Raw genomic sequence first — 16,821 nt, forward strand, 5'->3', positions numbered from 1 at the left:
AGAATACCGGACTCCCATAATTCTACACAAACTGAAATAATGAAATGGTTTTTAACCAAGCTTTAGGGATTAGAGAGGAAAAAAAAAAGTAAAAAAGAAAGGGCACCAGGGTCTTCCCATCTCTATGCTAACCAAAGTGTGGTTTTCCAGCCCTTTTTCTTGCCTATTAAAAAAAATAAAAACAAAAAACGGAAATGCCACTGGGCTTGAAACCCCATTTAAAATCAGATTTCTCTTTCAAGTTCCCTTGCAATACAAATCAAAGTCATTTCTACCAAAAAAAAAAAAAAAAAGTTGGGGGGGTTCAAATTAATCCTAAACCCATGGCTCAAATAGGACCTGGTATAGTAAATAAATGCTTTTAAAAGTAGTCATGGCATTGAGAAATGGTTCCATGCACCTAAGCCAGAGGCACCAATGTAAAAACTAGTAATTGTATATTAACACAAAAGATTGAAAAGCATTTTGTTTCACATCCTAATATTATTCCATTCACTTAAAAGAGTTACTTAATATTGACTCTGTATCAGGCATAAGACAGGTTCTTGCCCTCAAAGAACTTATAATTTAGTTGAGAAGCCGAAACCTAACATGAGCTTTAAAAGAAGGATGCAGTACAAAACATAGTATAATTAAGTGTTAAACAATGCAGTATAGATGCTCAGTGACCTAGGAGATCAGAGGAAGGGAAAGGTCACTGAGGGCTGGGAATGTCAAAAGCCTGTATTTTCAATAAGTTCTTAAAATGATAGCATGTTAGAAAGCTGTTGTTATAATTGCTGCTAATTTGTAATTTTAAAGTGTTGACATGATTCACCATTGCTTTCCAACCAGTAGCTGTTCAAAAGGACATACAGTTGAAGGTAAAAGGAGATATTTCTTTATGATCTCCAGAGATTTGTATTGAGGGGGAAAAAGACATACTTTCTTGTTGAATAATAGACCAATAATTGAGCATATTTTGCATGGGGAATACTAAATTGAGTGAACAGGAATTCAAACCTCAGGCTGTGATTTTGGTATAAATTTTTGTTTCTAATAAACCATTTTCTTCCTGCTAAATAAGCTTAAAGTTTTGGGAATAAGTCAGCTCAAAAAACTTTTTTTTTTATTTTCTAATATCTATTTTCACAATTTATTTTTCTTTTAAGAAAAGTGGACTAAAAGTGCAAGTCACATTCTCAAGGCAATGAGAATTTTTTAGCTCTAAAAATGGTGTGTGTGGCAGGGAGAACATTTAGCATCCTTTAAAATTGAGACATCTGAACAGCAACTTATCTTTTTAAATCACCAGATCTCAAGTGTGCTTTGCACTCTTGGTCTTAAAATGCGTTTCATTTTCTAGTTTGGCAAACATTCCAGTCTCCTTACATTTGCTACCTTTTCCGTCTTTGCAACACAGGCAGTCTGAGCTAAATTAGGTTTGTTATAATGAAGTTTTGAAGTTTAAACTGCTAAAATAGAGGCATGTCCCTAACTTTATACAAGTTTAGAGAATCGTAGTAAGCATTATTTTTTTCTCCATACTTGTCTGCATTCAGGGTCTTCCCAAGAAATGTCAGTTAATTCCCCTATTCGAAAAAACAGGGACTTTTTCGTAACAGTTGTACAACCAGGCTAAAGAGGCAACCTGCAGTAATATGAGGTAATTAAATTTAGCCTTAGAAAAGTCTTTGAAACGTTCTAATCAAGACTTTCAGCTTTCCGATTCTGTGCGCTTTATTTTTCAATTCTTGCTAGTCCCGGTTTTGCATTTCTAATGACAGTGAACTGACAACGCGTGAAAGCGGTCTGAGGAGCAAAACAAAGCCAGCAAGCCTGCTTCTGGTGTGCCAAGATTAATCAATATTCCAGAAACCTCGGGGTTTCCCCCTCCTCCCCTGTGCGGTTTCCATTCCCCGCTCCTCCTTTCCCGGGTACAGACTCCTCCCCTTTTCTTAAGTTGCACTGATAGTAACTTGCAGTCTCAGAGCACATGCACACTGTCAGGGCTAGCCTGCCTGCTTACGCGCGCTGCGGATTGTTGCTCCGTTGTACCTGCTGGGGAATTCACCTCGTCACTGCTTGCTATCTTTCACCCCTTACAAAATCAGAAAAGGTAAGTGTCACATTCTGTGTTCCTGCTGGGTTTAATTTCTCCTTTCACTTCTCTGCCGATCTATTTTGCCTTCCAAGCAGAGAAGTAGCCTGAATCAAGGCTAGCCATTTTGGTAAAGTCCATGTTAGTCATCTCACGTCGTGAGAGTGTGGTGTCTATTTATGCCGGGTCCTCTGCTAATTTGGAGTTGAGTCATTCGGGGTGGATTGGGGGCAGACTGTGGCTCGAGATCTAGAAAAGGATCAAAGTTGAGCGGATCTGCTTAAAAGTGACTGGTAAGAGGAATCAGAGCTATTAGTTAAAAAAAAAAAAAAAAAAGTCTGGTCTCTCCTACTTCCCAGTCTTCATTTCTCCCTAAGCATTTAATCCGGTGTGACGTCTTAAACAAATTATAAGTCTTAATATCACTGACCCCAACTTGCAATTATATTTAAAAGGCAAACTGTTAAGTCTTTTTTTTCTTCCTGCACTGGGATTTGCTAAAAGCTTGCGAGGAGTCATTTGCGAGGAGTCCTTTGGTTTCCAGTTACCTCCCCCACAGGCGCACACGCTGGCTGCTTGCGTTGGCAGCGACACACAACCAGGGTACGGCTGGTTTTCACTCGGATTGATTATGGGAAGGGCTATGGATTAGAACTCCTGTAAAGCACCAGGAGGAATCCCTTGATTTTTCAGAACAGCTGATTTCCACCAGGAAAGAGATTTACTGAAATGTAGTTAAATAGCGTGAGTGGTTTAAAGAAACCAGAAACCACACGCTGTAATGTTTGGAATGAAAATTGGTTTCATCTCCTCATCTGTTCTAGAAATCTTAAATCTTAAAATGCTAAAAAGTCAGCGATGGTTTCCTTGGAAGACTCCAGCATGTGTGTCACAAAGAAAAACGCTACTTCATACGTCTACTTGTGATAAAAAAAAAAGAAGCTGAATTGTGATTTCAGATGATTTATAGATGTGCCCAGAGCACTTTGCTTATTTCATGGAACAAAAATGAAAAAATTACCCTGTAAAATAGTCACATGTATTTCCCGTGTACTGTGGGCACTTGTGTTCTTTTTATGACCATATTTACTAGTAGATATTATTATTTTTTAATGAAGAAAATAGCTGGTTACTTCACTACATATAATAGAGAAACTTCCACCTATCAATATCTTAATTATTTTTATTGACCTGGTTGTGCCTTCAATCATGTATACAGCATAATTTGTCAAGTAATGATTGAGTACTTTCTGTGCATTCAGTTCAATTGGACATTTATTGAGTGTGTACGTTGTGCAAGGCATGGGCTGGGTTCTGCGGGGGATAGGGGATAGGGGTTCTCAGTCAGATCCAGCTCTGAAGAACCCTTTCATAGCCTCATTGGAGGGGGAAGGATGGATTTTTAAAAAGAAAATAGAACATAAGTTCTGCATATATATTCCGAATTTATGCACATTTCCCACACGTGGTCCACTAAAATATGCACACTGCAGCCTTGAAGTCTGGTATTGTGACTCTCCAGTCCTTGATTCCTGCTGAGATTATGCAATTTGCCAAGAGCTTGCCTGGTGTAGAGCAGCACTGATTTCTCACCCCTGGAGGCTATAACTCATGTCTCTTTTTCTCCCATTCTAGCTGTGTTTTCTAATACCAAAGAGGAGGTTTGGCTTTCTGTGGGTGATTCCCAGACACTGAAGTGCAAAGAAGAGACACTCCTAGAAAAGTAAAATATGACTAAAAGCAATGGAGAAGAGCCCAAGATGGGGGGCAGGATGGAGAGATTCCAGCAGGGAGTCCGTAAACGCACACTTTTGGCCAAGAAGAAAGTGCAGAACATTACAAAGGAGGATGTTAAAAGTTACCTGTTTCGGAATGCTTTTGTGCTACTCACTGTCACCGCTGTCATTGTGGGTGAGTCATTTGATTAAAAACAAACAAACCTGTATCTTGTTTCTCTGGGGCATCTGGCTGCCCGGGGAATATTATCAGATGAACTAGTTGTATCAAAATGATAGCCTAGGCTTTCCTCTGAGCTTGATGATTTTTCTCCACAAAAATGACTGTCTGGGCATGTTTGGAAGAATATATCATAAACACATCATTAGGCATCATTAAGCATTATGCAAATCAATTGTGTGAGAAAAAAATAAATACAATATTTTCCTATTTCATATAAGGATAAAGAAGCGATAATTTCATCATTAGGCATGACAAAGCAAGCATGCTAGATTTGGCCAAAATGTAATTATATACAATGTCAGTTCCACTTAAAACTAATTTATACAATTAGTACACCTAAAATGAGATGTTGGTTCCGAATATAATTATATTCTAACTGATGCTGACTTGAAGCTAAGTATCAAGACTTAGACACAGAGGCCGAATCCTTTATATGTTTGCACTCTGTCACCCAGCAACTGGGAAAGGTAGATTGGGGAAAATGTTAACACAGATCTCTTTCATTCATTGCTTTGCAGAGCCTGCCATAACCAGCTATACCTTTTTTTGAGTCATTTCCATCTCTTACTAATTTAGCAGGGTTGACAGCAATCTGTACTAATAAAATATTACTGTTTTGTTTATTGATCTTAAAAGTTATCGTTTATTACTTACAGGTGGCATTGGTCCTACTTTAAAATATAGCTGGAAAAACCTACTTATTTGGAATTTTTGACCAAACCAATACAGAAATCCTTAGGTTGACAAACATACAAGCCAAAGGCAGGTTGTAAAAATGCTCTAACTTAACCTACCAATTTGCCACCAAAAAAAGAGCCATTCAGTACAGTTTTAATCTCTACTTTGGAGTTTGCCAAGATTTCCATCAACTTTAAAGAAGTAATGATTTAATAAAGATTAAGAAAATTCTGTAGTGTGTAAATATAATTATAACATTTTTCAAGGAAATTGAATTCTTAAATTGTAGACAAATGAAATACAGCAGGAGAGTTTGTCAGAAGACTTCAGATACCTCCCATTTTAACATGATTCCCTTCCATTAGTAATCACTGGTGATAAATGATGGTTCAATTAATTTTAGAGATATTCAAAGAGAACATATCCTAACTGACCCAGAGAAGTAATGGCTTTCCACAGTAGGTTTCCAGGCTTGAACATTTTCCTGGATGAAGTATTTCAGTCCCATATCATCATCCTGGAAGTCAATGCAGAATGCAGTCTGCTTGCCTCAGTTTTCACTCTGAATCAAAGTCATTGCCAAGCCAAGAAATAGCTGCATAGTAATAATTGCAAACATTTGTATAGTACTATTCCAGCTACTCTGTAGGAGTTTTGTTTATATCGGCTCACTTAATCCTCAAACAAGCCTATGAAGCGAGTGGGAAGGTATGATTACTATGATCTTCCTCATTTTGTAGATGAAACTGACTGTGGAGACATCAAGCAATTTGCCCAAAGTCACAACACTAGCAAACTCTGGAGCTGGAAGTCAAATTCAGTCTAGTGTCAGAGGCCATTCTCTTAACCACTCTATTCTTCCTCTGCTCTAATGCTAGTTGACATCTTCTAAGAGATGTCAGGAAGAGAAATACCCTCATAAGTTGATGCCAGTTAGCTAGCAGTGCTAGATGCATTCACATAGCATTGTCATTTAACTGTATGATTTACCCAGTTAAACTCAACATAAAACTTACAGTTCTCCTATAGACCGTTAAGCCACATCCTTCTCATTCATTTAACAAATATTCATTTATAATTCATGATCCTGTACATATAATAAATAGAGCTCAGTTATACTGGAGTATATTTGAAAAAGACGGAGAAACACCATTCAAAATGGTGTTGTAAACACCAGAGGAGTTGAATTTCTAAGACAGAAATGTTTCATTCAAGAACAGAGGAATGGAAAGTCATAAAACTTGAACATGGAAGACAGATTGATGGAGAAGGAAGTTCCTAAGTGACTAGTACAAAGCAATAACATCTCTAATAAAAGGAAGATAATGCCAGTATTTAAAAGTCTGTTTTTCTCTAGGAGTTCTGGGATCATTCCTTACCCAAGGAGGGCTTTCCTAAGATTTGTGAGAACTGCAATAAGAGTTGGCTGAGCTAGGGTAGATAAGTTGGCCGGGTGCCCTCATGGTTGGCTTTACTAATGGAAACTGAGGAGGCAGAAGCAGCAAGAAGAAGGCACTAACAAAGAAACACATAAAAAGAGCTCATTGACAGTCCAAGAGACCACTGAGTCTACATCAAAGACTTGGAATAGCAAATAGACAACTTAGGAGCAAACAGACTTAGGAGAGAAGGAAGAACCCTTCAGTTATCTGTTAGTGTGTCTTCCACTGAGGGCTCAGTGGATATAAAGGCTCCATTTAGCTTGTCACTGGGTTCCATGTCTACCAGTCTTAAGAGATAGGAAAAGAATGTGTCTGTACACCAACTCTTAATTTATTTGCAGTAGCATAAGAAAAAACAAGAAATATGCTAGCAAGGATGGAGATAATTATTTTCCCCAAAGATGAGATGAGAAGAGCTATGTTTATTACCTAGTTTTCAAATTCCTAGGTTTTTGTTGCTTTTAGTGGAAAAAAAAAAATCATTGGGAAAACCTGTGTACTGGGTTGAATCTTTGGTTCAGTCTGTTTTTTTCTGCCTTTTTGAAATAAAATGTATATGATTTAATGTGTGGAAGTGGAAACTAGAAAAATATTATGATAAAGACATGTGAATCCATATATTCAAAATAAACTAGAAAATTATAAATATTTTGATATCAATTCATCTGCAAGCATAAGCATAGAACCATTTGTACAATTTTATGTAATTTCTACTGTCATTTCTAAGCAACGTCAAAGTCTGAATGTGCCATGCCATGACAAAAGCTCGTGTAACAAGAGCGGTTAGCAATCTGAGAGAACACAGTGCCAAGTTCCACATCCCTTAGAGGGCCCATCATGAAAGCATTAGGTAATGGTCTGCCAGGGCTGTTGTGGACATCTGTCTGACAAAAACCACACTGGGAAGAGTGGTTATTGTCTTTCTTCCTCCAGAAAGCAGTTTCTCCCTTCAGACTATGGTAAGTTGTGTTAGAGTGACCTCAGACATCTCGCTGAAAGAAAGGAAAAGTCCTTTGTCATGTTCAAGTCACAGAACACTGACTCTTTCCATGGCTAGGGAATGAATTACACAATAAAAGTGAGATCTCAGGCCAAACAATAGAAAGAAATGGGTCATAAGATCAGCTGCAAGGTGGGGAGATATTTATAAATAGGAATGCACAGAATTGAATGGTGGTTTTACCTGAAGGCATTCACAAACACAGTAAACTAGCAGCTTTCTCTGACGTTGGTCTTGGTGCGTGTGCGCGCGCGCGTGCGCGCACACACACACACACACACACACACAGAGTTTACATTTGAGTTATCCTTTTTCTGATGTTCTCCTTGCGCAGTTTACATTTGAGTTCTCCTTTCTCTGATATTGGTCTTCACACACACACACACACAGACACACACACACACACACACTCACAGAGTTTACATTTGAGTTCTCCTTTATATGGATTTGAAAGAAATTGGTGACCTCTCAGGAAAGAAATCATCCTGGCTAAATTTTTATAAAGCATTTCCCTCTGTTCTCTAATACTCTGGCTATGAATTTAAATTGCACTAAAATTCAGTGCAATTCTGTAATATCTCTAGATGGATATACAAGAAACTGGTCAGCATGGCTGCCTGTTGGGATAGGAGCTAGGTGTCTAGAGAATGGGGTGGAAGGAATACTACTTTCCTTTGAGTAAATTTTTGTATTATTTGATTTTTCCCCTTATTTTTATATTATCTACTGATAGCTATTATCTACTAAGTAAATAAGTTAAATTATTTATTTTAAAAAATTCAATGTTATTCAATTTAACAAACATGTTAAATTGTTATGTATCTTGGATGTTATGTATCTTGCCCTGTGCTATGCTATGGGGATCCCCTGTTCTCAGGGTAATTTCATAGGAGACATGGATGAAAAAGAAGATGAGAAAGGAATATCCAAGGATCAGAGGTGGTAATAGAGAAGTTTCTAATTAGCTGTAAAAAAAATTTTAATGAGATCATATTATGCATACTGTTCTACATAATATGGCATTTTTCTGTGTTGGGACTTTAGAGGTTCCATTTCCTTTTAATAACCACATTAGGAGTCCTAGATGTGCCATCTGAAGAAAAAAAAAAAAGAGTGTGGCTTTTGATGAAGGTAGATCTGGATCCATGTGCCAGCTTTATTATTTAATAGCTGTGTGATCCAAAAGGAGGCATCTCTGAGCCTCAGTTTCCTGTAGCTATATTTTTGCTATAGTTATAATATGTGTTGCTAACAATAATAGAGGCTGGGTGCAGTGACTCACGCCTGTAATCCCAATACTTGGGGAGGCCAAGGTGGGAGGATCTCTTGAGCCCAGTAGTTTGAGACCAGCCTGGGCAACATAGTGGGACTCCATCTTAAAAAAAGAAAGAAAGAAAGAAAAGAAATAGTCTTGTTGATGTTCACTATTTTGGGCTGGGCAAGGTGGCTCACACCTATAATCCCATCACTTTGGTAGGCCAAGGAGGGAGGATCACTTGAGCCAGGAGTTCAAGATCAATCTGGGCAACATAGTAAGATCTCATCTCTGCAAAAACATTTTTAAAAAAATTATCCAGGTGCACATGTCTGTAGTCCCAGCTACTCGGGGGCTAAAGTGGGAGGAGGATTGCTTAAGCTCTTTATCGCTGCAGTGAGGCTGCAGTGAGCCATGTTCATGCCATTGCACTCCAGCCTGGATGACAGAGCGAGACCCTGTCTCCAAAAAAGAAAATAACAATAATAATGATAATAGCTAACACTCACAATGTATGGAAAGCACGGTTGTATTTAAGTATATTAACTTTATTTAATTCTCACAACAACCCAGAGAGGGAGGTAATTTTATTACTCTCATTGTACAGATGAAAAAACTGAAGCCCAAATCCTTATCACACAGCTGATGAATACTGAATGGGATTCAAATCCTCCATTCTGGCTCCAGGTGCTCATTCACCACACTGTTCTGGGTGCTAGAACACCCATTCTGGCTTTACTCCAGCAATTCGCTGAGGGTCTGCCTGAGGTAGCAACGGAAGAGATGGAAAAGAGAGGTTGAACTGAAAGACCACTGGTGATACTTGGCGACTGATTCAATGAGAGAAGGTGGACTGCAGACCGATGGCACGATTTCTGGCTTAGGTGGCAGAGTGGCTGATGACGCCACTGTTGAAGGTAGGATACAGGAGAAAGATTGGGGCCTTGGGAGTGCACGAGGATAAGTTCAGTTTGGACCTGTTGAGTCTGTGGGGCGGGATGCCACTGAGGTGGATATACAGTGGAAGAAGTTTGTTGCAAATCAAGATTTACAAGGTATTCCTACAATCTCCAAACTGAACGAAGACAGTTCTGTCTTTGGATTTCAAGTGAATAAGGATCAGTGAATTGGGCTATCCTACTGCAAAAGTGAGTCTACTCTGTAAGTGAGTCTATTCTCAGAACAGTTTCCATAACTCTAGGGCCCTCTCCTTCATGCTTAAAAGCACTAATCTTTCAGAAATGCTATAGTGATTTCCGGATGTAACTGGCCAAGTCCGTTAGGTCAGCCAAGCAGGTTAATCATATGGTTTGTTATCGGCTGCTGAACTGAACTGACAGGTAGTGGGACCACACCAGTCAACTGCTTGAGTTCGTGAAGCAGGCACAGTTGGGCACGCACACTTCTCAACTTCCTGAACCCCTGATAGCGGGGCATTTCCACACTGATTGAACAACAGCAATCCAAAGAACGATGGACAGATATCTGGGTTCAGACTTACGGTTTCTTCAACACTTCCTGGAAATGAGCAGGGAGAGAGGAGCTTCAGGAAGCTAGGGGGAGGGGGATCCTGAGTCCCCTGGTGTTACCAGAGCTCAGCTGTGCTTTCACTAAGCAGAGACTGGGAAGCGAGGAGGAGGAAGCTGAGGATTTGCAGAGTTTTGCTCTGGAGAAGCCACACTGGGATAGGGTATAAGAACTAGGGTCTGATTTATCTGTGCTTTTTCTTCTCCCCTGGGAAGAAAAAAATACAGAAAAATTGTCAGGGCTAGTGATGACACATGTGCTGCCCACAGCACATGCATCCTAGCCCTCTCCCGCCTTCTCCAAAAGCACTGCAGGAGCTGCCTCCTACTGTGAGGGTATAGCCCAGTAAGGTATAGTGGAGATCAGAGCCATGTGCTCTGGAGTCAGACAGCCTAGGTTTATGTCCAGTTCTGGAACTGAGCCTCTGTTTCTTCATGTATAAAATGGAATAATTATTAAAAATGGTCGCCAAGATTTATAGCTCAGTTCTGCTCTGTACAAGCCATGTCACCTTAAATGATTTCCCTAAGTGCTTGCCAGTAAAGTGTTCATAGACATTGTAAACCCTACGTCTTTTATTTACATCTCTGATACGGCTTTGAGCTGTCATATGCACTGATTTGATGATGCTGATCTTCCAGAGAGCTATAAGACCCTGGCATTTGGGGAGGCTGTGGGGCAGAGATGGGAGAAGATACTCACCTGGTTTGGGTTTAGAAGTGGCTTCTATTTCCTTAGCTAGAGAAGAGAGCCAAGAGAGTTGTAGGAAGAGCCTTAATAGTTGTAAAGGGCTTTTAGATGCAGAAATGAAAGCCTCAGAGTAAGTGATACCATCATTATCTGTCCCTTACCAATCTGGCCTCCTGAGCAGAACCAGAAAGTAATCCCCAGGCAGCCGTTATCACAGTACACTCCTCAGTGGAGGGGGCGCCTGAGAGCAGACGCCTCTCTCGGGAAAACAGAGAGGTGCTAAGAAATGTTTTCATAAGTATTGTAGTACACTCAATAGTGAATTTTTTGTTCATACGCCTCGGGGCCAATCTGAGTGTTCACCACCTCCCTGGTTTCTTCTTTCCTCCACCCCTTTGGTGCCTACTGCCCATTAACTGCCACTCTGATCAGAGTGGGGGCTGGCTGGAACCCTGAGAAAACTGTGGCTGGTTTCCAAGAGAGTTGGGAAAGGTGGTTTTGAAGCAGTGGGTAGAAAACTTAATGTTGTTCTAAGCATATCTCTGGATTCTGTTTTGCTCTTTTTCTTCTTGTCAATTCAGATATTGAGGAAACAGAGCAAATAATTTCAAATTTCTCTTTCAAGTAGGTCATCAAATAAGCAAGTGTGTTCAGAACAATTAACCTGCAGTAATAATACCTTTCATTTTTGTGGTGTTACAGTTTACAAAGCACTTTCTGTTGCACTCTCTGTAGCATGTAAGCTACAGCCAGGCCACCCTCCTTCTGATTTGTAGCTGCAAATGTCTGGGATGCAGCTAAGAAAGCATTGAGAGCCTAAAGGTCCTGGGTACAGGCCCGACTCTACCATCAACTAACTTGATTTATGATGTAAGACAAATCTCTGGGTGTCATTTTCTCATCAGCAAAGTAAGTTTGGACTAATGTCTGCTTCCAACTCCAAAATCCTATCTTTTTAAGTCTAGTTTATCTTCCTCTAAAGTATCTGAATATATGGAATAATAAGCAGAGATGTTTTGCTTTATTTTGTTTTCTTTTGTTTTGTTTTATTTCCAGGGCATGACACTGTACCATTGCTAGAATCTTTTTCCTGGATAACCCATTCTGGCTGGTCTTTCCAGTCTAACAAATAGCCCCCTTCTCTCCCTTTGACCTCTTGAGGGCCCCTGGCTCTGGGTCTGATAATCAGTGTTTCCTAGCCAGTGTTTGAGAACACAGTGAGGGCACACTTTGCAGGAGCTCCTTCTGTCCTTCAGTCTCTGCCCGTCTCTCATAAATTAGGGGAAGAAAACCATAGGCTTTTGTTTTTGCTATGGAATAAATAAGATTGTGAAGAGCCTAACTTGTTTAGAGGAGGCAACCAGAGTTTAAGCACTGTCTTTTGCAAGCTGTACGTTCCAGGTACTTGATATTTATGGAACACTAGGATACTATCATTCATCAAGTATTTGCTGGCAGCTAGGTGAGCTGCATCATTGCTGGGAGCTGAGAAAACACACAGAGCGCTTCAGTGCACAAAGTTTAGCAACTGTACTCACTGAGTATAAAAATGATGAATTTTGGCTGCGTGCAGTGGCTCACGCCTGTAATCCCAGCACTTTGGGAGGCCGAGGTGGGTGGATCATGAGGTCAGGAGTTCAAGACCAGCCTGGCCAAGATGGTGAAACCCGGTCTCCACTAAAAATGCAAAAATTAGCCAGGCATAGTGGCGGATGCCTGTAATCCCAGCTACTCGGGAGGCTGAGGCAGAGAATTGCTTGAACCCGGAAGGTGGAGGTTGCAGTGAGCCAAGATCACGCCACTGCACTCCAGCCTAGGTAACAGGCTGCATCTAGAAAAAAAAAGATGAGTTTTGTGTCAAGCTTCAGTGCTATCAAGATTGCTTAGAGCTTATTCCCTAGGCCAAGAATATTCACATCACTATGCCCTATCAAGAGATAGGCTCAAGAGAGTTTGAAACCAAAAAGAGAAAGATAAAAGGCCCAAAAAGGTTTAGATAAAGGAAGATATACCCTGGATGAATTTAGGGAGGGCGCTCCCTTTTTCCCTTTGTATAACTTATCAAAGATTGGAGGGTAGATTTAGGAGCAGCGAATTGAAAGGCACAACCAAGTTTTGAATTTCAAGACGGGGTTTCTGTCTCCAGAGAGGGCAACTCCATTCTTCTTGTCCTCAGGCTTCTCCAGTTCTCCAACGATGATTCCAGGCTACAAACTGCTGCTTCACAGAGAGAAGACAGCGGGCTGTTAGTGAGAGACTTCTTATTCAGAACCTTGTACGAGGCTCATTTATCCCTAAAGAGAGTAGGGAGAAAAATACACCCTGCAAAGATGGTGCCTTCTTTTATACCCATTGCATTACTTGAAATTTCATCTTTCAAGCAAATGAAACAAAAGCCCGGGTTTCTTGTGCTTGTCTAGAAGCTTGCTGGTGTCTTCAGCTACTTGATGAATGTGAAGAGAAACATCAAGAAGGAAATTATTAGTCTACCAAGAAACTTCTTGTGAAAAAAGTAGTCATGCTTTTATTTATTTATTTATTTATTTTTGTTTTCTTAGATTTGCTGTCTTAGGGCAAATGAAGTAGTTCGTAAGCAAACCTGAGATTCAGCAGACTTTTCAGGGCTTTGTAAGTTCTGACATTGCAATGCTTTCCACGAGATGATGGATGACGAGAAGCTTGTCATCTTTGCAGAGCTGTTTCAGTTTTCTCATTCTTGCAACTTCAAGGGCTACTAATTGGTTGAAGCAGCACATGAGCCTATAATGATTGAGTTCAAAGTTTTTTCAGATTCGCTTCCTTGTCTCCAAAAAAAAAGAAAGCGGTTTGGTCAGAAAGTGATCTACTCACTATAAATCTGAGCACAGTGAGTGACTTTCCTCTCCATGGCCTAAACTAAGTAAATTCTTCATTAAAGCAAATTAAAGCAGGATTGAGGAGAAATCAACCCAGACTCAAAGCGACATTTTAGAAAGATGCAGGCATCCAGCAGAAATATTGCAGGAAAGAATCCAGTAAGATTAAAAAAGAAAGAGGGAGAAACAGTTGTGGGCCTTTCTTTTTTTTTTTTGGCCTATTTTATTTTACTTATGTAGTAAATAAATTTACGTAGTCCAAAATAAAAAAGTACAAAAGCTTGTAAAAAGAAAGTATCATACTGTCCCCTGTCCCCCAGGGTTCCCGTTTATCTTGTTATTCATTTCTCACATGCCCTTGGAGAAATGTTATGACTATAAAAATAAATATGTATTTATTCCTTTTTTAACTCTTTGTATACAAATAATAGCATGGTATACATAACCCACTTTTCACCTTGCTTTTTTCACTTTACAATATACCTTGGATATTATTCCTTAGCACGTAGAAAGGCCCCTCATTCTTGGGGCTACATCGTATGGGTATACTATAACTTATTTAAGCAATTAGCAATTGATGGACGCTTCTGTTGTTTCCAGTCTTTAGACATTTTTATTTAAAAATAGTGCAATGAATGATCTTTCACCCATGTATCTGTGGATATACCTAGAAGTGAAATTGCTGGGTCTAAAGGTATACTCATTTGTAATGTTGATAAGTATTGCTAATTTGTACCCCATAGAATTTGTGATCATTTGCTCTCCCAAATTGTGGGATTTAAAAAAAGTTAGCCTTGGTACTGTACTGCCTCTGCCAAAGGTAAGCATGAGTGGACTTTGCAGTTTGTGTGGGTTACGCAGACAAATGGAGGAAACTAAGGAAATCAGCGCATTGGAAAACTGTAATTTCAGGATTGAATTGAGTAGATGCAGGTATCTCCCTTCTTCTAAAGCCCAAATTTAATCCAGACACAACACCCAAAGCTTTAATTTGTATGTTACGTTCAACTTTTGAAGCACTTTCACGTCTCTTACCATCTATAATCTTCACAATAAACTGTGAAAAAGATGGACCAGGGTTTCAGTTTTTATCGCTCCCTCTAAGCTTTACCTCGCCTCCTACCACCGATTTAACACAAGTTTAGAAAGTGAAACATTGAGCAATGTGTCAAGGGCACTTAGAAAAGAGATTGCCATTTGGCCGGGCGCGGTGGCTCAAGCCTGTAATCCCAGCACTTTGGGAGGCCGAGACGGGCGGATCACGAGGTTAGGAGATCGAGATCATCCTGGCTAACCCGGTGAAACCCCGTCTCTACTAAAAAACACAAAAAACTAGCCGGGCGAGGTGGCGGACGCCTGTAGTCCCAGCTACTCGGGAGACTGAGGCAGGAGAATGGCGTAAACCCGGGAGGCGGAGCTTGCAGTGAGCTGAGATCCGGCCACTGCACTCCAGCCTGGGCGACAGAGCAAGACTCTGTCTCAAAAAAAAAAAAAAAGAAAGAAAGAAAAGAAAAGAAAAGAAAAGAGATTGCCAGAAATAAGACTATAGAAGCTAGGATCACCTTGCTCCCAGGCCAGCCCTGGCACTTTTAGGTGCAGTCTTAAGGGATGCAATCTGTCCATTAATAATTCCCCAGAATACTGGTGCTGACAGTCTGAGCACAAATGCGTCTCGGCTGGGCTCTACAGCAGAACATAAAATCAGGAAACAGGAGTAAACTTTACTCTTTATACTGCACAGAGACGTTATCATTACTAGAATAGAGGCTCTGAAAGAACAGAAGAGGGAATAGATGGAAATGGGAACACCCTTGCTGTGCACCACCATGTAACACACAAAGGCACCAGGGGAACGTGGGAAATTTTAAACATATTTCATTTCCAGTTTCTACTCACTCATAATAATATTTTTTTTCCAGAAAGGAAGGCAACAAGTCCTGCTTTTAATTGCTAATTCTGGAATAGAATATTTTTTTAAAATAACAACCGATTGGACATTTAGAATACCTGTAAGATTATTTGTAAATTAAATTATCACATCACATAGCCTTTTTCAGTGCAGTTTTTGGAAGAAAGCACCAGGCCTTTCTTAGAACTCCAAGGTTCTTCTGATGCAGTTGTCTCTAAGAGTCACACACCGCGTGCACATAAGTCTGTGTCTCCACTCTACTTAGTCATCAGTCACCCAGGGCTGGCTCATCTGGGCACCCCTTGTGGAACAAGGCTGGGGCAGGTATTTCCCACCTTCAGCAACAGGAAATACCAAAGGACAAAAGAATGAGCCAGGCCAAGGCCCAAATCTCCCAAGGATGTGGGAACAGAGGAGTGGGGGAGGGTTGAGAGGTTGCCTCCAACACCCAGTAGCTTCTCACCAGGAAATGCCTGGAAGTTTGACAGAAACAAAAGACCAGGGACCAGCAGAACTCTTACCCAGGTAGATTCACCATTATGGCTTTGTCTTCTTTGTAAAAATAAGCTAATGCAGCCTGGCGCAGTGGCTCACTCCTGTAATAGCAGCAACTCAGGGGGTTAAGGCAGGAGGATCCCTTGAGACCAGGAGTTTGAGACCAGCCTGGGCAACATAGTGAGACCCTGTCTCTAAAAAAATTTCTAAAATTAGCCAGGTGTTGTGGTGCGCACCTGTAGTCCTTGTTACTCAGAAGGCTGAGGCGGGAGGATCACTTGAGGCCAGGAGTTCGAGACCAGCCTGGGCAACAGAGTAAGACCCTATCTCTAAAAATAATGAAAAGAAGCAAGTGGAAATTTATGTCCAACAGCTTCATCAAACTGGCGTGAGACAGGCTTGTGATTTCTCCAAAGTGGGCCATTTCCTGAAATAGAAATTTTTATTTGATTTCTCAAATCATTATTGCATGCCTGCCATAATAGTTGTAATGGCTAAATTGCCAAAACATTTCTGACTCATTAAATGCTCTCATATGTATTATCAAGGAGTTTAGAATTCATGAACAGAAACAAGTTGAATTAGTATAAAGTGGCTAAGATTTATAATGTTTTTGATGAACATGTTTCTTTTAAACTCAAAACTTAAAGTTCAGGAGGATCTTAGACACCACCCATTCCAATTGGTCTCTCTCATTTTGCAGATTGTTTTTAAAAAGAAAAAAGAGGCCTGAAGAGATTGTGTGATTTGAAGATATGGAAACAGGCAGACCTAAGTTTGCAATCCCATCCTGTCATATCACTTACTGCAATGTGACCTTGGGCAAGTGACTTATTCTTTCTAGGCCTCAATCTTTTCATTAATGGGATGCTGATATTAAATCCTACAGGTTTGAAGTGAGATTAAATCATTTAGATAAAGCATCTCCTAC

The 16,821-nt window shown here is 40.2% G+C and overlaps 1 protein-coding gene across 5 annotated transcripts in view; it reads left to right on the forward strand.

The window, feature by feature from the left end:
• The first annotated feature begins 1,625 nt into the window (after positions 1-1,625).
• SLC1A3 (solute carrier family 1 member 3) overlaps positions 1,626-16,821 on the forward strand; it is an 84,105-nt gene continuing 68,909 nt past the window's right edge. For 2 of the 5 annotated variants that reach the window (XM_025389348.1, XM_025389352.1), the window contains exons 1-2: positions 1,626-2,098; positions 3,716-3,991. In XM_025389348.1, the coding sequence (XP_025245133.1) occupies positions 3,811-3,991 (181 nt within the window). In that variant the 5' untranslated portion in view covers positions 1,626-2,098; positions 3,716-3,810. Of the gene's footprint in view, positions 2,099-2,535; positions 2,684-3,715; positions 3,992-16,821 lie in introns of all 5 variants that reach the window. The other 3 variants (XM_025389350.1, XM_025389351.1, XM_025389349.1) reach the window with 2 other exon arrangements.

Source organism: Theropithecus gelada, chromosome 6 (genome assembly GCF_003255815.1).
Source record: "Theropithecus gelada isolate Dixy chromosome 6, Tgel_1.0, whole genome shotgun sequence".
Taxonomy (NCBI): domain Eukaryota; kingdom Metazoa; phylum Chordata; class Mammalia; order Primates; family Cercopithecidae; genus Theropithecus; species Theropithecus gelada.